Raw genomic sequence first — 18,625 nt, forward strand, 5'->3', positions numbered from 1 at the left:
GTGCATTTCTCTAGCATAACACTTAATTACACTGTTCAGCAATCGCTGACTCCTTATCTGTTAGACTGTGACGTGTCCTCTTCTCCACAGTTCCTAGCAAGGTGACTGCTAAGGAGGAGTCAACGGATGTTAGCTGTTTGAAGGAGAAAGCATTGCAACACTTCAATACCATTCACTCAATTAAAACTTTTCAAGCTGCTTTCAGTTTCACTTCAATTTCTTTTATTGACCCCTTTCTCTTCGCACTTTTCCCTCCCACCTACAACCCCTTCAACAAGCGCACCTAAAACGTCCTGTAGGTGCGGCTCAGGTTGTCAAGACGCACTCAGTCCCATGTAGGGATTCGTCACGTCAACGCGCTGACGTCACGCGTAGCGCTGACGTCCCGCCGTCAGGTCCACCCGCAGAGACTTTGGGATCTCTTTTTTGCCGTTAGTCGGGGCAGCTCGAATTCTGTTGGTGAGGAAGCGACGAATGCCAAAGGCGGGACCTCAAGGACTCTTGCTTCCCCAACGCAAGGTAGTTTGCTTTCCTGAAAGACGCGCCGACAGCCGAGGGCCCGCCCCTGAGCGCCGGCCGCGGTCTCCCGGGGAACGGCGCTGTACGCTGGCTGCTGGGTGGGAACGCGCGTGCGCGGGGCGCGGCGTTAGCTGGGACCCTCGGTAACGGGCGTGGACGTTGATGTTGACAGAATGGCTCGCGTCTCCGGTGAGGACGAAGCGATGCTGCAGGCGATGTTGAGGCAGTTGTTCCAGAGCGTGAAGGAGAAAATCACGGGTGCTCCCTCCCTGGAGTGCGCCGAGGAGATCCTCTTACATCTGGAGGAAACGGATGAAAATTTCCACAAGTAAAATTCCTTTTGATGTCTTAAGCAAACAAATCAGTTGATCCAGAAAAGGTTAAAATGCAGTTGGATAAAAAGAATGTTATAAGATTGTTGTCAAAACAGCGTCCAAGTTGGAGATTTACGTTTTCGTTTATTTATTCAGATACCGAATTTATTTTTATTCTTATTTTCGAAACTTTCTGCTTCCCTTGTGTTTTTAATGACGTGACTGACATATCCTAATTATATTTTTTTCTCCTGGGCAGCATAGTAAATTATTGTAAATTATTCTTGTTCGCTTAAGAATAGTTCTATTACAAGTGATTTCTGTCACTATACCTCTAAAGCTTTGAGTTCACAAGATCCGTGTTTCATTGCTGATCTGATATTTCAGTGGCTGCACCAATTTTGGCTTCTGAGCACTGCAGGAATACGCGATAGATTAATTTCTTGTGGAATAGCTTTGTTGTTTGTTTATTCTTTGCGACCCCATACAGTGTAGCCCACAAGGCTTTCCTGTCCATGGTTCCCCAGGCAAGACTACTGGAGTTGGTTGCCCTTTCCTTCACGGGATCTTCCCAACCTAGGGATTGAACCTGCGTCTCCTGCTTGACAGGCGGATTCTTTACCACTCAGCCACCAGGGAAGCTCACGGGATATGGAAAGTTCCTACCAAGGGAGAAGGCGCATACTCAGAAGTCTGTGATACATGTCAGGGATATTAGGGATTTAGAGAAGGTACAGCGTGCTCTGGGTTGGGAGCAGTAGGTAAGAAGTTTAATGAGAGATCATTTGAGATAAATCTTGACATGTGTGTTTCTTTAGAGATGTGGATTTTTTCTTTTGATTTGATTCATATGTATAATTTAAGCCTTTCCAATGAAAATTTACCTCCAGGTGTCTCAATTTATTATTAGTAGTGATATTTTTAATTCAGTTTGCTCTCAAGAGGATGACGTTTAACATTTTTCTTGTTATGTTAGCTTTACTGACTTTTGGGTGCTCTGAAATTCTTGTCTGGAATTCCTACCTGCTTTTATGTGGGCATCAGGGGATCTTTGAGCCCATTTAATATTCTGTGCAAAAGTTTGTGTTTATTTGCAATTTTTTGGAGGAGAACATTACAGTTTTCTCCCGATTCTCAAGGAAGTTTTAAGAAGTGTGGGAGGAGTTTTTTGTTAATTAGTATTTCTGGTTATACATATGGTTTCTTTTGTATTTCCATGATTTTTTATTTCTTCATTAAATCCACTACTGATGGTTGATATTGCGTGATAAAATTCTTTGTTTTGGAGATACCAGAGACCAGCTTTTATTGGTTAGCTATTGATTCATTACTTAAACAGAAGAATATAGGAAAATTGCAACTTTATCAAATTCAGATTTGATCATTAATGTCTTTTATACTCATGTAATACAGATTTGGAGAAGGCAGTGGCAACCCACTCCAGTACTCTTGCCTGGAGAATCCCAGGGATCGGGGAGCCTGGTGGGCTGCTGTCTATGGGGTCGCACAGAGTCGGACATGACTGAAGTGACTTAGCAGCAGCAGCAGCAGCAGCAGCAGCAGCAGAAATACTGATTTGCCTCAAAGAGAACCACATCAAGCATTACATATGGGGTTTAATTTCTGTTTCTTAGTTCACACGCAAATACTTCTTTAAAATGTTTTTATATTATTGAGTTTTTGTTAGGATCGTATTCTGGGAATTTGTCTATATAATCTAGATTTTCAAACTTATCTGTATAAGGGTTTTTGTTAATATTCTAACATTGTTGACGTTTAGTTGCTAAGTCATGTCTGACTCTTCTGCGACCCCATGTACTATAGCCTACCAGGCTCCTGTGTCTGTGCGATTTCCCAGGCAAGAATACTGGAGTGGGTTGCCATTTCCTTCTCCAGGGGATCTTCCCAACCAGGGATGGAACCCATGTCTCTTGCATTGCAGGTGAATTCTTTACCGTTGATACACCAGGGACGCCCCTAATATCCTATTACTTTTTTGAAACATAAATGTCCCATTTTTTATTCTTTTGTTACAATTTGTGTCTTTCCTCTTTTGTTCAACTGTAACTAGCCCTTAGCTCTGATTTTCCTTTCTATTATGTATTTATTTTATAGTTTGTCAAATTTCTGCTCTTTTTTCCCTTCCTGGGAAACTTTAAAATTTGTGATGAATGTTTATTTAGCTCCTTTTTTTTTATGGTCAGTTGGATTTTTTAGTTTTTTTTTTTTCCCATTTATTTTTATTAGTTGGAGGCTAATTACTTTACAATATTGTAGTGGTTTTTGCCATACATTGCCATGAATATTTAGCTCCTTTGTTTGCAGCTTTTCTTCTTTTTTTTTAATGTAAGCATTTAAGGCTACACATTTGCCTAAAGACACTGCTTTAGCTGTGTCAGTTTTTAAATGCTTTTCAAGTTAAAATTGAATCATTATGGTTCTTCTCAGCAGTGCAATTACTATTGTAATAATGTCAATTCATCTTCAGCAATTTATTAGATTTAATGTCTGCCAACTAACTTGCATCATTAAGGTTTACTATTTGATTTACTTGTGGCCAACCTGGAAAAACCCAGACACAATCAAATTATAACAAGTTTGTAGTCTTAAAAGTACAATTTATAATTCTAAAAGTAGTTTGAGTCATTTGTAGTCTTCTTAAAAGTACAGATAACAGAATTCACGTGTTAGTTGCACTAGCCTAAGATCTGTGTCTTAGGAGGAAGGATGTCCTTATGAAGAAGCAAAGAGGAGGAGATGGTTGTGTTTGGTGTTTTCATAGCATTGTACAATCTTAGAGTTTGATGAGATCCTGTCAGTCGAGGTACTCATATCTTGATTTGTCTTTCTACTCACTGACAAACTCTCCTTGAAGTTTAAATGTCCTTGAGTCACTTAGGTATATGTTGCCACCCAAAGTGTTTCATATTGTATATCAGAATTATGTCATCCCATCTCCACTATCAGAAATTAGTTCCTTAAATCTGCCTGGTGTTGTCCTGATGTATTAGCAAGAAAAATAATCTTATTAAATAGATTAACAGGGGAAACCAGTATCTCTAGGCTATTGGCATTTTTGTAAGATGATGATTGTTAAGAGAATTGAGTCCATGAATGATGGAATTTCAGGTAGTATAATAAAGTGACAAGGGGAAAATGCAGTCACTTGAGAAGTCATTGAATAGGCAGAACAGCCTTATTGAGATTTGCTCCACATGCAGCTGCCCTAATCTATGCTTTCCATAACCTTTAAAAAACTTTTAACCCAAAAGCGTACATGTTCTCTAAAAGATCCAGGCTTCCTTTCTTTCCTTTGAAACTGGCAGCTAGGATTTGAGCCTTGCAGGAGAGAAGAACAGTAGGGAAGAAGACATTGCTTTCATTATGCGTGTATGTATTATATAAATTTTTACACTCAGATTGACCTCCTATTAAAAAAAAAAAATCCCTGGTTTTCAGTCTTGACTACAGTAGGATTGATTGGAGTTCATTTAAAAAAATACTGATGATGAACCTTAACCATAAATGTATCAAAATTTCTGGGGAGTTTGGTAGAGGGGGAATGGTGGAGGCCTGGCCTAGTTATTTTTCATAAAAGCTCTCTCAATTCAGTTCAGTCGCTCAGTCATGTCCAACTCTTTGTGACCTCTTGGACTGCAGCACGCCAGGCCTCCCTGTCCATCACCAACTCCCAGAATTTACTAAAACTCATGTCCATTGAGTCAGTGATGCCATCCAACCACCTCACCCTCTGTCATCCCCTTCTCCTCCCCACTTTAATCTTTTCCCAGCATCAGGGTCTTTTCAAATGAGTCAGTTCTTCGAATCAGGTGGTCAAAATATTGGAGTTTCAGCTTCAACATCAGTCCTTCCAGTGAATATTCAGGACTGATTTCCTTTAGGATGGACTGGTTGGATCTCCTTGCAGTCCAAGGGACTCTCAAGAGTCTTCTCCAACACCACGGTTCAAAAGCATCAATTCTTTAGCGCTCAGCTTTCTTTATAGTCCAACTCTCACATCAATACATGACTACTGGAAAAACCATATCTTTGACTAGATGGACCTTTGTTGGCAAAGTAATTTCTCTGTTTTTTAATATGCTGTCTAGGTTGGTCATAACTTTTCTTCCAAGGAGCAAGTGTCTTTTAATTTCCTGGCTGCAGTCACCATCTGCAGTGATTTTGGAGCCCAAGAAAATAAAGTTTGTTGCTGTTTCCATTGCTTCCCCATCTATTTGCCATGAAGTGATGGGACCAGATGCCATGATCTTAGTTTTTTGAATGTTGAGCTTTAAGCTAACTTTTTCACTCTCCTCTTTCACTTTCATCAAGAGGCTCTTTATTTCTTCTTCTCTTTCTGCCATCAGGGTGGTGTCTTCTGCATATCTGAGGTTATTAATGTTTCTCCCAGCAATCTTGATTCCAGCTTGTGCTCCTTCCAGCCCAGCGTTTCTCATGATCTACTCTGCATATAAGTTAAATAAGCAGGGTGACGATATACAGCCTTGACCTACTCCTGTTCCTATTTGGAACCAGTCTGTTTTTCCATGTCCAGTTCTAACTGTTGCTTCCTGACCTGCATACAGATTTCTCTGGCAGGTCAGGTGGTGCGGTATTCCCATCTCTTTAAAAGCTCTGTAGGCGATTCTAATATACAGCCAGGGTTGAGAGCCTCAGAGTTAGAGCATGCATGCATACTAAGTTGCTTTAGCTGTGTCCAACTCTTTGTGACCCTCTGGGCTATAGCCCACCAGGCTCCAATGTCCATGGGATTCTCCATGCAAGAATACTTGAGTGGATTTCCATGCCCTCCTCCAGGGGATCTTCCCAACCCAGGGATCGAACCCACATCTCTTATGTCTCCTGCATTGGCAAGTGGATTCTTTACCCCTAGTGCCACCTGGGGAGCCTGAGTTAGAGTTTACTTACTTGCATTTCAAGGAGAATTGCTCACTAGTTAGCTCTCTATAAAATACTTGGCAACCCTCATGATTGTAGCAGTCTCTAATATAGGTGTTCATCTTTGTGGCCCTCTAATATGGTATATTTTTAGTGTGATACAGAAGGAACACAATATTTATTGAATTGGCTTTATTTTTGGTTTTACAGAAGAATCTACCAATGCCTTTCTAAATTAGTGAACTCTAGTGTTTTTAAGCTGTTACTTCAGGAAAACATCCATTATATAGAGTATTATCCCTGCATAGAGAAATTGCTAAGAATTGTATGTGTGCTTCAGTAATTAATTATGCATGTAGTAACTGTTCATCATGATTCAGGCAAAGTCCAGGTAGCCCAGTGTTAAAGAATCAGCTTGCCAATGAAGGAGATACAGGAGTTTGATCCCTGAGTTGGGAAGATCCCCTGGAGAAGGGCATGGCAACCCACTCCAGTATTCTTGCCTGGAGAATCCCATGAACAGAGGAGCCTGGAAGGCTACAGTCCATGGGGTCACAAAGAGTCGGACACAATTTAAGTGACTTAACATGCAGCAGGTACGCCAGAAACTAACACAACATTGTAGGAATTTGCTGACTGAAGCTCCAAGAAATTTAGGCTAGTTTAAAAGCCACCTGAGTACAGAATCTGTCTAGATCAGTGATTCTCTAATAACAGTCCTACGACCAGCAGCTTTGGCATTTGCATCAGAATCACCTGGCAACTCGTTAGAAATGTGAATTCCTGTGCCCACAGTGTACCTGTATTGAGGCTCTGAGAGTGGAGCCCAACAGTTTGTGGTTTAATAAGCCCTTCAGGTGATTCTTATTCATGTTATACTTTAAGAACCACTGATTTATAGGATGACTTATGAGGGCCATTGTATTTGTTTAGATACAGTTACAAAAATATGCACATTAATCTGTAGTGGGAAAGGAAAGTTATAGAGGAAGAATTTATAGAATTATAGCATTTGCTAACTAGTTAGATCTGAGATGTAATGGAGAAGATTCTTTGAGGCTATACACAGGTATCCGATTGAAGGACGGTACCATTAACAATGATATGTCAGAGGAGAACATGGCTTGCAGCCGGTGGATAGGATGAAAGTTTTGATATAGTTGTGCTGATTGATATGGTGATAAAACAAAGTAGCCTTGTCCAATAGGCAGTTAATATACTGGCTTACCTCAGAGATGTTGTATGTTTGGTTCCAGACCACTGAAATGAAGCAAGTATTACAGTAAAACAAGTCATCGGATTTTTTTGGGTGTTTCCTTTTTTCATATAAAGGTTATGTTTACATCACACTGTAGCCTATTAACTGTGCAGTAAAGTTGTGTAAATAAAAAGTACATACCTTAATTTAAAAATACATTATTGCTAGAAGTGCTGTCATCTGAGCCTTTAGCAAGTTGTAGTAGTAAAATCAAAGGTCTCTGTTGACAGGTTGCCATAACAAATATAATAATAATGAAAAAGTTTGAAATACTGTGAGAATTCCCAAAATGTGACAGAGACACAAAGTGAGTAAATGCTCTTGCTGCTGATAGACTTGCTCTGACACAGGGTTGCCACAGATCTTCAGTCTGTTAAAAACTCAAATAGCTGTGAAGTGCAGTAAGGTGCAATAAAATGGGGTGTGCCTGTATAGTAACAGGTGTGCCTTTATTCTGGGGAGACATTTTGGCTGAAGGAAGAGCTGAAGAAATCAATCACCTGTTTGTGTTGAATCTGAAATTGAAGCTATGGGAGTGAAGAATATCCTTTTTTAGGTTTCTTGTCTAGGAATGAAGTAGACATGATTGTTTCCAAATTTCAGATGAGAAAACAGATTTGTTCCAGGTCACTCCAGCTAGAGTTTACCAGCTGTTTTGACTCTGAGCTTGTACTTTTGCTGTAATACAACATGTTTCATAATAAATCTCTCTACTTGTCTTTTGGGGCCTGAACTGTCAATGGCAGGGCTGCCACTTACATTTCTGAAGCAGACGTGGAGATTCCAGGAAGCAGCAATGTGTTCAGAGCTGAGGGGAAATGGGCAGGCAGGAAATCTCAGTCAAAAGTAGTTAAAATTGAAAATGAGATCCCTTGGCTATCTGGGTAAGATGGCTGTTCCTTAGCAGACATACAATCACTTCATAAATATTAAACTGAAGACTGTATCCTGGGTACTATGATGGACTTATGTTGAAGAAAATTATTCAGGCTCTCCTTGAGCTTCTGTGCTACGTATTATATGCAAGGCTCTTTGTACAGAGATACATACAAACTACAAGTCTTGAACATAGTGGCATTTACAAAAATGACCTGTCCTAAATTATCTTTGTCATTTAAGAGACCAAAAAATCTTTTTAAACCATTTTGAATCATGATATTAATTACATTCATTGCTGTTTACTTTTTTTTAAAAACCGTGCAACAATGTCTTTTATTATGAGTTTTTTAAATTATTTTTTCAATATCTCCATACATAGGCAAAAAAAAAAAAAATTGTTAAGCCTATTAGAACTTGCAAACCTGATCACTGCATAGAGAAGGCAAAATTATCCCTATAGCATGCTTAACCAGGAGGCCAGTTCATCTGCCGACCTCCAAGAACATGGAGATGAACATGATAGACAGACTGGCCCCCATCTGAACCTTCATTCACCACCATTCGATAGCCCTTCTTCAGGGCCAGATCAGCAGCACATTTCTTGCCAACAATCATCAAATGCCCAAGAAGACTTTCATCATCATCTTCTGCTGCAGAAATCTGGGATATATGTTTCTTGGGTATCACCAGAAAATGTGTAGGTGCTTGAGGGGAAATGTCATGGAAAGCAAGACACTGATCATCCTCATAAATGATTTTGGCTGGGATTTCCTTGCGAATGATCTTCCTGAAGATCGTGTCGCCGCCAGGCCGGGCGACCTGAGCCTTGGTGATCTCATCTGCCATCTCTGCCTCCCTCCCGAGCAGCTGGCCGGGGCTGCTTTTTACTTTTAGTAAATGTGTTTCATAAAATAATTACCGACTTTTGGAACTCTTGCCCTCTCATATTTGCTATATTGTTGTGAGTTAGCAAATGAATTTTAATGTTGGCATCAACCTAAGAGAATGAAGGAAAATGTCCTGTGTGTTGGATTTTCTGAGATACTTCTTTTTGTGAACATAATCAGACAAAAGCTGATTAGGTGAAAATTTAGGTCAGTTCAAGATGTACACAGTTACCAAATGTACAAAAAACCTCTGATGATTGGAGCTTAACCTTTTCCTATTTAATTCTTTTATAATTATTGTTATTCTAATGTGGTTTTCTTCATCAACTTGAACAATTATAAAAGCCTCTAACAACTGCTTTCCCTGTGCTTAAGCATCACATGCAAACCATAGCAAAGTGTGGAATGGTCCTAAACCGTTAAAGTTTGTATTGGTCCCGAAGTGTGCTATCCACCATTGTCATTTTTAAATGTGAATTTTGCCAATTTTCTCAGGAAAAAAAAAACAACAAAATTTTAGATTAGTTGAATGATTTGGGATGAATAACTAATTTAATCCTAGAGTAAGGTAAGAAATCTAATTATGTTACAGATCTTTTCTGTGCTAACATTTTTTCTGGGTATGGTTGATAGATGAATTCATGATATTTACTGCATTTATTTTTCAAATATTTGTTTCAGCTATGAATTTGTGAAGTACCTTAGACAGTATATATGCAACACTTTGGGGTCTATGATTGAAGAAGAAATGGAAAAATGGACATCTGATCAGAACCAGGGTGAGGAATTTGGCTATGACACAGTTGTACAGCATGTTACTAAAAGAACTCAGGAATCTAAAGAGTGAGTATGCCCACAATAGTATTTTAAAGTAGTTTTTCTCTCAACAGGGTTCCTTGAAAGCACCCTCAACCCATGTCTCCTGCAGTTTCTTTTTCTCCTAGCTGCCAGAACGATTCTTTAAACCAATGAGTTAGATCATGCCACTCTTGCACTCCGCTTTAAGTAAAAAGGATGGCTTGCCCAGTCGATCTGATAGGCTAAATGGCTGCTAAGTGACTCCCAGGCACGACTGGATAGAGGGATGGCTCACGTGCTGAGCAGGACTGAGAGATTGTATCACCTATTCACAACTGCACACAGTTTAAAACTTACTCTTTATTTCTGGCATTTCCCATTTAATAACTGAAACTGTGAAAAGTGAAACCAGAGGTACGGGAAACCCTCTTTATTATAATTTCTAATAGTCTATTTCTGGAAATGTCATTAAATATTCTAAAGGGAGGACTAAAACTCTTAGTCAGAAAATGAAAACTTTTTAATGCTAAAAGCAAAGTTTTACATGGGATATTTAGGATATCTAAATATTACTAAAAAGTATTTAGTAATTACTTTTTATCTCTGGTTAAGACATTTAATTTTCCTACATTTTAGTTCACTCATGTGTAAAATTAATATGATAATAATTACCTCACAAAGATTTTAAATGTCTTAATGAATGTTCTTTGTGAACCATGGATGAAAGATTTTCAGTTGTACAGAGTGTTACTTTCTTTTTTGTGTGTGTGCGTGTGTTTCTTCAGAAACTACTTAGGGCTAATGTAATAGTACAGTTATTAAAAACATTTTTACTGTAATAATTCAAATTGCTTTCTTAAACATTTTGATATCTGTTTTTTAAATATAGGTATTTGCACATGAAACAATTCATTTGTAAGATCTATCACGTTAATATAATCTCGTATATATAAGTGGAAGTACAGTGTTTATTTTCATTGTTAATTGATTTGGTTTTTTCACTACCTCTTAGAGCATTTTCTTTTTTAATTTCTTGGACTATGAAGGAATCTTCTCAGTGGTGTCCATATTCTGTCCTAGTCTTTTTCAAACCTACAGATGCTACTGAGTTCCAGTTTGTTTAGCTGTTGATATTGAGGGTCTTACTCTATAGTTTTTTTGGGTTTTTTTTTTGTTTTGTTTTTTATTCTGTCTTCCTTTAGCTAGTTTGCTGACATGCCTTGCAGAAGAATTCATGTTTGTGTGTTTTCAAGAAATTTATATTTTCTGGAGAAAATATGTCTAAAATGAAACTTTATGGATTTTAATTACCCTTACCCTGTAAGTTATTGAGATTTACTTTTATATTCCTTTATTAAATCAATATGTTGTAGGCTTTTTAAAAAAACAGTTTAATTTATTTTTGACTACACTGGATCTTTGCTGCACTCAAACTTTCTCTAGTTGCAGGAAGCCAGGGGCTACTACTCTTTGTTGTGGTGCTTGGGCTTCTCCTTGCAGTGGCTTCTCTTGTTGCAAATAGACTTCAGTAGTTGCTGCTCGTGGACTCTGCAGCACAGGTTTGGTAGTTGTGGCACATGGGCTTAGCTGCTCTGTGGCATGTGGCATCTTCCTGAACCAGGGATTGAACGCGTGTTCCCTGCATTAGCAAGCAGACCTTATCAACTGTGCCACCAGGGAAGTCCCACTCTATTGTAAGTTTTAAGGAGATAGTTTATGTTGTTCATGTGGCTATACCTAACTGGAATGGAGTCTGGGGAGTGTAGTTTACTCCTCCGCCCAGCTATATCACCCAGTTCCTGTGGAAAGGGAGCGCAGCTGTGGTGGACAGCTATTGATTGCTACGAGGACATTGTTACACTTCCCTGTTTCTTGGTGCTTGGAATGTGTTAAGGAGGAAGCTGGGGCCTCCTAACCCAGTTCCTATATGTACTTCACTAGTTAGTCTAAAGAGTGTCTTAGAATTCGATTTCTTCTTGCCTTTTTTTAAAAAATTATTTTATATTGGATTATAGTTGATTAATAGTGTTGGGTTATTCTTCTTGCTCTTTATAAACTTTTAAACTTGAGTTTTCCCTGGGCTGCTTCTCACTTCTATAGTAGTTCTTTTCTGTATGTGTTTTCCCTCTGTATTGTTCCTATTCTTATTTTCTTACAGTATTGTTGTATTTTCTCATAATTTCTGAGACTTTAAAAATATACACGTGTAGCTATATGTATATTCTATTTATAGTTATATAATGTGTAAATTATACATTATTAAATAGCATGATTAAATATATAATGTATAAGTTACATATAGAAATCATGTATTTGATGCTGTATAATGTATATAATATATAATTTAAAATATGTTTTAAAATTTCTTTAAACTTTAAAATCTCAGGCTACTGTTTTTATCCAAATCCCCCAGCATGATTTTATTACTTCTATGGGAGAGTACCTTACCTATCCTTTCTTAGATTTATGTAGTTAATATGACCCACTAACCAGAATATTAAGAAAGGGAAGTTTCTGTGCTTATTTTCTAATGTGTTTTCATTATTATAATGATAAGCAATGGACATATGTTTTATCATGGTCTATATTTACAAAGAACTTTCAGATATATGCTCTTATTTATTTCTTGCTAGGGCCATGTGAACTAGATTAGCTCGATTGTTTTTTTTTTTTTTTAATTTAAAGCTCTAAGTGACTTTATTCAATGATTCATGAATTGGACAGCATCCCATCTAGTAAATAGAAGAGTGCTCCTAGATTGTATTTTCTTATTTTCATTTTTTGGTTGCATTGAGTCTTTGTTGCTGCGCCTGGGCTTTCTTTAGTTGCGGTGAGTGGGGGCTGCTCTTTGTTGCAGTGTGCTTCCCATTGAGGTCACTTCTGTTGTCGTGGAGTACAGGCTCTAGGCTCATGGGCTTCAGTAGTTGTGGCATAGGGGCTCATTAGTTGGTGGCTCATGGGCTTAGAACGTGCAGGCTTCAGTAGTACATGGGTTCAGTAGTTGCAGCTTGCAGGCTCCAAGTTGTGGTGCATGGTCTTTGTTGCTCCGCAGCGTATGGAATTCTCTAGGACCAGTGATTGAACCCATGTCTCCTGCATCGGGAGGAGGATTCCTATCCCCTGCACCACTAGGGAAGTCCTAGATTATTTTATTTTTCTCATGTATAGTTGAGAAAAAAGAGACTTATTTATAATGATAGAGCTTGTAGGTAAAGTAGTGAGGACTCCAATCCAAGTTTTCTGATTTCAAATTTAGTATTTTATTTACTTTAACGTCTGGGCCACCAGGGAAGCCCATTTTATTCACTATCTTTATTTAAATATTTTTGCCTTTTTCCTTTTATTTTTTGCCTTTTTAAGTATAGAAATTTCAGTAGTACACATCTCATATTTCTCATTTGTAAAATAAAGGGTAGGCTAGATTATTTTTATATTTCCATCTAGCTCTAAAATTCTACCTGTAGGGTTTTGGAGGATCTTAATTTAATGTTAGTATGGGTGCTTGAGAGTTTGCACTTAATAAATGGAGAAATTTATTACAAGTTTTTAAAAAATATATATATAGAGAGATAAACCCAGAGAGTTAAAATGGACCTTAGAAATTATCCAGTTCAAAATTTTACTAATTTCAGGAATCCTTTTCCTAACATCTCTGATAGTGGTTTCTCTATTTGAAAGAATCCACTGATATTTTAATTCTTATTTGGTTCTCAGTTGTAGTGATGGATGCCCATAGATACAAATTATAGGCAGGTAAGAAGGGAAGGAAAAAATAGAGGAAGGGAGAATAGAGAAAGAGAAATTTTAAAAAGGAGTGAAAGTGTCATGTAGTATAGGCTGGGTTTTGGTAGTTGGATATTAGCAGTTGACTTTGTTGCTAACTACTGGAGTCTGCCTTTGGAACATCTTGCCTTGGGTTCTGTTAATTTTACTGCCTTGGTTCATGTAACCAGATGCAAAAACTTGGGAAATAACATATTTTAAATTTCCTATTAATTATTTTCCTGTTGTGTGAATTCTGTTATGTCATTTGTTCTTTCAGAAAAACTGACTTTTGTCTTTAGGATTGTATTCTTAAAGGGACTTTACAGAAAAAAATAATCAGTTTAATTTAGTTGAATGTTTTAATTTGTGTTAATAGTCTTTCTCTTACAAAGATTGCTTTGGATTTAAAGATACAAAGAGATGATTCATTCTCTGAAGAACATCATGATGATAGTGGTGGAATCTATGATTAACAAGTTTGAAGAAGATGAAATACGAAGTCAAGAGAGGCAGAAAAAAATCCAAAAGGAGAAAAGCAGTAGTTATTGCACAGACAATTGCTCTGATAGTGACTCGTCCTTCAATCAGGTGTGTTGTTTAATTCTGCCTTTATGTCTTGAAATAGTGTTTAATAATCATTAGCTTCAATGCGTTCTTTATTAGCCAGATTTTTTTTCTTACTTTCTAGTTTTAAGATTCAGAAGAATAAGCAATAACAATGTGATATTAAACATTTAGTTCATGAAATAATATCTTCTAGAATTATATGTTCAGCAAATTATATCTGAACAGTTGTTAATGAGATGAGGAAATAAACTGGTAGATTTTGGATAAAAAAATAATGAAACAATCTGCTTAATCTTTAGTTAAACAAAAGATCTTATTCCCAATTAATCCTTATTATTGAAATTTTAACTACACTATAGATGAGATATGGAGATAAAACATTTCCCTTATCTTCTGGAGATGAAAGTTGCTATGAATTGTTAATTTTAAAATGTAAGCTTTTTATTTATGTCCAAAGATTTGAGGCTTTATATTTTATCTTTCCCATTTATTGGAATCCTTGTCATTTGGCTACAACAGAGCTAAGAGTCCAGTGTCTAGATTAGTCCTAATAGAAAACAAAGGAGACTAGTTGGAGTAGGGCCCATGAATATACCATAAATTTCCATACAGAAATTTTCAGGCCAAGTGGAGTCTGTTTGACCTTTGTATGAATCCCATCTGATATTTTTAGTGAAACATTTTCACCTAATTAGTTCTAACATAGAGACATAACCGTAACATAGATCCTAAATGCATACCAAAAAAGGGATATGGGAAGTTTTGGTGAGACGTGAAATATATATGTATGTTAATCGCAGTTAAGACTACACTTTTGAAGGAAAAATGGCTTTGGAATTAGTCAAGGCAGAATGTAAAAGTTATCACTGCATTATTTAGCAGGAAATATTGTGCTGAGTTTTAAATTTTATAAGTCCAGTTAATTATCTGATGTGATGGAGGAAGTGACAAAGGTTGTGAATTTTCTTCATGTTGTGGCTATTAATCATCCCTTGTTGATGTACTCTTTGGATGAAGAGTATGCTATAGAGATTTTAGTTCAGTTTAATGCAATCAGATGGCTTATTCAATAGGTTTACTGAACTGCTATTTTTCAAGGAGATTCTGGAAAGGAAAGGCACAGAAACACCTAACTTTAGAACTCTGAGGACTCATAAGATTATACTTTCTTAGTTATTCAGTTCAGTTCAATTCAGTCGCTCAGTCATGTCCAACTCTGCAACCCCGTGAACCACAGCACACCAGGCCTCCCTGTCCATCACCAACTCCCGGAGTTCACCCAAACTCATGTCCATTGAGTCAGTGATCCCAGCCAACCATCTCATCCTCTGTCGTCCCCTTCTCTTCCTGCCCTCAATAGTTCCCAGCATCAGTCTCTTTTCAAATGAGTCAGCTCTTCACATCAGGTGGCCAAAGTATTGGAGTTTCAGCTTCAACATCAGTCCTTCCAATGAACACCCAGGACTGATCTCCTTTAGGATGGACTGGTTGGATCTCCTTACAGTCCAGGGGACTCTCAAGAGTCTTCTCCAACACCACAGTTCAAAAGCATCAATTCTTCTGCACTCAGCATTCTTTATAGTCCAACTCTCACATCCATACATGACTACTGGAAAAACCATAGCCTCAACTAGATAGACCTTTGTTGACAAAGTAATGTCTCTGCTTTTAAATATGCTGTCTAGGTTGGTCATAACTTTACTTCCAAGGAGTAAGCATCTTAATTTCATGGCTGCAATCACCGTCTGCAGTGATTTTGGAGCCCCCAAAAATAGTCAGCCACTGTTTCCACTGTTTCCCCATCTATTTCCCATGAAGTGATGGGACCAGATGCCATAATCTTAGTTTTCTGAATGTTAGGCTTTAAGCCAACTTTTTCACTCTCCTCTTTCACTTTTATCAAGAGGCTCTTTAGTTCTTCTCTTTCTGCCATAAGGGTGGTGTCATCTGCATATCTGAGGTTATTGATATTTCTCCTGGTGATTTTCATTCAAGCTTGTGCTTCTTCCAGCCTGGCATCTCATGATGTATTCTGCATATAAGTTAAATAAGCAGGGTGACAATATACATCCTTGACATACTCCTTTTCCTATTTGGAACCAGTCTGTTTTTCCATGTCCAGTTCTAACTGTTGCTTCCTGACCTGCATACAGGTTTCTCAAGAGGCAGGTCAGATGGTCTGGTATTCCCATCTCTTTCAGAATTTTCCACAGTTTATTGTGATCCACATAGTCAAAGGTTTTGGCATAGTCAAAAGCAGAAATAGATGTTTTTCTGGAACTCTTTTGCTTTTTCTATGATCCAACAAATGTTGGCAATTTGATGTGTGGTTCTTCTGCCTTTTCTAAAACCAGCTTGAACATCTGGAAGTTCACGGTTCATGTATTGCTGAAGACTGGCTTGGAGAATTTTGAGCATTACTTTACTAGCGTGTGAGACGAGTGCAATTGTGTGGTAGTTTGAGCATTCTTTGGCATTGCCTTTCTTTGGGATTGGAATGAAAACTGACCTTTTCCAGTCCTGTGGCCACTGCTGAGTTTTCCAAATTTGCTAAAATATTGAGTGCAGCACTTTCACAGCATCATCTTTTAGGATTTGAAATAGCTCACCTGGAATTCCATCGCCTCCACTAGCTTTGTTAGTAGTGATGCTTCCTAAGGCCCACTTGACTTCACATTCCACGATGTCTGACTCTCGGTGAATGATCATACCATCATGATTATCTGGGGCATGAAAGTCTTTTTTATACAGTTCTTCTGTGTATTCTTGCCACCTCTTCTTAATATCTTCTGCTTCTGTAAGGTCCCTACCATTTCTGTCCTTAATTGTGTTCATCTCTGCATGAAATGTTCCCTTGGTATCTCTAATTTTCTTGAAGAGATCTCTAGTCTTTCCCATTCTATTGTTTTCCTCTATTTCTTTGCATTGATCTTCGCATTCTTAGTTATTAGATAAATCGTATGTCTACACTGAAATTATTTCCTAGATGGTGCAGTGGTAAAGAATCCACCTGCAGTGCAGGAGACACATGAGTCCATTTCGATCCCTGGGTTGGGAAGATCTCCTGAAGGAGGAAATGGCAACCCACTCCAAGATTCTTGCCTGGATAGAGGAGTCTGGCGGGCTATAGTCAATGTAGTCACAAAGAGTCAGACGTGACTGAGCACATATACACTGAAATTAAACCAGAAGAGAAAAAAGTGGAGCATGTTAATTTGTTGTAAGAAGTACAAATATTTAGATCTAAATCGGATTGATTAACTGGCAGTTAAGAGTGTTAATATCAAATGCCAAGTTATTTCTCATCATAGAATCTTAGATTTTTGAAGAAATTCAAAGCTTTGATAGAAATGGAATCATACTTTCAGAAGATATTTTTGTTTTTTGTTTTGATTCTTGAGAAGGATCTTGCTTTAAGTTTATATGGCTTCCTTTAAAGTGCCTGCCTTATGAATATGACTTTGTTTCAGAAGGGACTAATTGAATTGAAAGTGAACTATGCCCACCACCAACAAGGCATGGGATCCCTGGATCTTTGGGAAAAAAATCACATAAATGCCAGAACTGTCCTGAAAGGTCTGTTAGTGTGGCTGAGATGTTTGTGTATGCTTTTGTTTAGTGAAAAAAAGATTCTCTTGCTTTAACTGACCAAAGAGAGGCTGAATTAATATGCTCAGAATTGAAAGAGTCTCTGAAGATATATCAATCATTCATTCCATTAAATATTGATGTTATTATTGATGCCTTCAAAATTGATTTTACTTGCACTGGGCTTTAAAATAGCTGAATTGTTCTGTGAATAATATTTAGTCAAAATTTTGATGCTATTTTGATATTAGTAGAACACTTGTATTTTATAAATAGAACAGGCTTTATTTCATTGTTATTTTAAATATTGACTCCTGATTGTATATTGAACCATTATTAAAAAACTTTGGACATGACTTTCTTGGAGACTATTTGTGTAAGTTTTAGCATATTAAAGAATAAAGTTGGCTGGTTTTTACTATAGTTGTGAGCAGAGAATTGTCAAAGGATTTGATACTGTGATTAAACATGGAAAAGTCTGCAAAATAATGCTGAAAAGATAGATGTACACTTTGTATGGAGAAGTTGAGTTTAGGATAACAGGCACCTGCTCTTCTTTTGTAACGTGAACCTATATAAGGCATTTCTTTGCTTTCATGGCTACCTCTCCTTAAAGCCCATCCTTTGGTCCCTATGGCAGGCAGAATAACAGCTCTTTCAAAAACATCCATGTCTTAATCCCCAGAATTTGTAAACTGTTACCTTACGTAGCCCAAGGGACTTGTAAATATGATTAAATTAAGATGGGGAGATTATTCTGGATTATTCAGAGGAGCCAGATGTAATCACAGGCATCCATATGAGAGAGACTCAGGAAGGTCAGAGGCAGAGAAGGTGCTGGGCAGGCTGAAGTAGATGTCAGAGTGGTTGTTGGCTTTGAAGAGGGAAGGTGGCCCATGAGCCCAGGATGCAGGCAGTCCTGAGAAGCTGGAAAAGGCAAGGAAGTAGATTCTCCCCAGGAAGCAGAAGGAACACAGCTCTGTGGATGTATTCTGAGCTCTAGAACTGTAAATGCTGTTGAGAACTTCCCTGGTGGTCCAGTAGTTAAGAATCCGCCTGCCAATGCAGGGGACACGGGTTCAGTCGCTGGTCAAGGAAGATTCTACATGCAGTGGGGCAGCTAAACTCTTGTGCTGCAGCTGCTGAAGCTC

General features: G+C 37.9%; 2 protein-coding genes across 8 annotated transcripts in view; one reads left to right on the top strand and one right to left on the bottom strand.

Moving 5' to 3' along the window:
- The first annotated feature begins 381 nt into the window (after window positions 1–381).
- TBC1D32 (TBC1 domain family member 32) overlaps window positions 382–18,625 on the top strand; it is a 176,702-nt gene continuing 158,458 nt past the window's right edge. For 2 of the 7 annotated variants that reach the window (XM_043439071.1, XM_043439077.1), the window contains exons 1-4: window positions 382–519; window positions 692–847; window positions 9,438–9,599; window positions 13,730–13,907. In XM_043439071.1, coding sequence (XP_043295006.1) covers window positions 693–847; window positions 9,438–9,599; window positions 13,730–13,907 — 495 coding nt within the window. In that variant the 5' untranslated portion in view covers window positions 382–519; window position 692. Of the gene's footprint in view, window positions 520–691; window positions 848–9,437; window positions 9,600–10,756; window positions 10,875–13,711; window positions 13,908–18,625 lie in introns of those variants that run through there. The other 5 variants (XM_043439072.1, XM_043439073.1, XM_043439074.1 and 2 more) reach the window with 5 other exon arrangements.
- Window positions 8,263–8,740, bottom strand: LOC122422618 (histidine triad nucleotide-binding protein 1-like). The gene has a single exon (XM_043439078.1). The coding sequence runs from the start codon at window positions 8,713–8,715 to the stop codon at window positions 8,335–8,337; it is 381 nt and encodes a 126-aa protein (XP_043295013.1). The 5' UTR covers window positions 8,716–8,740; the 3' UTR covers window positions 8,263–8,334.

The sequence above is a fragment of the Cervus canadensis genome, chromosome 20 (genome assembly GCF_019320065.1).
Source record: "Cervus canadensis isolate Bull #8, Minnesota chromosome 20, ASM1932006v1, whole genome shotgun sequence".
NCBI lineage: Eukaryota > Metazoa > Chordata > Mammalia > Artiodactyla > Cervidae > Cervus > Cervus canadensis.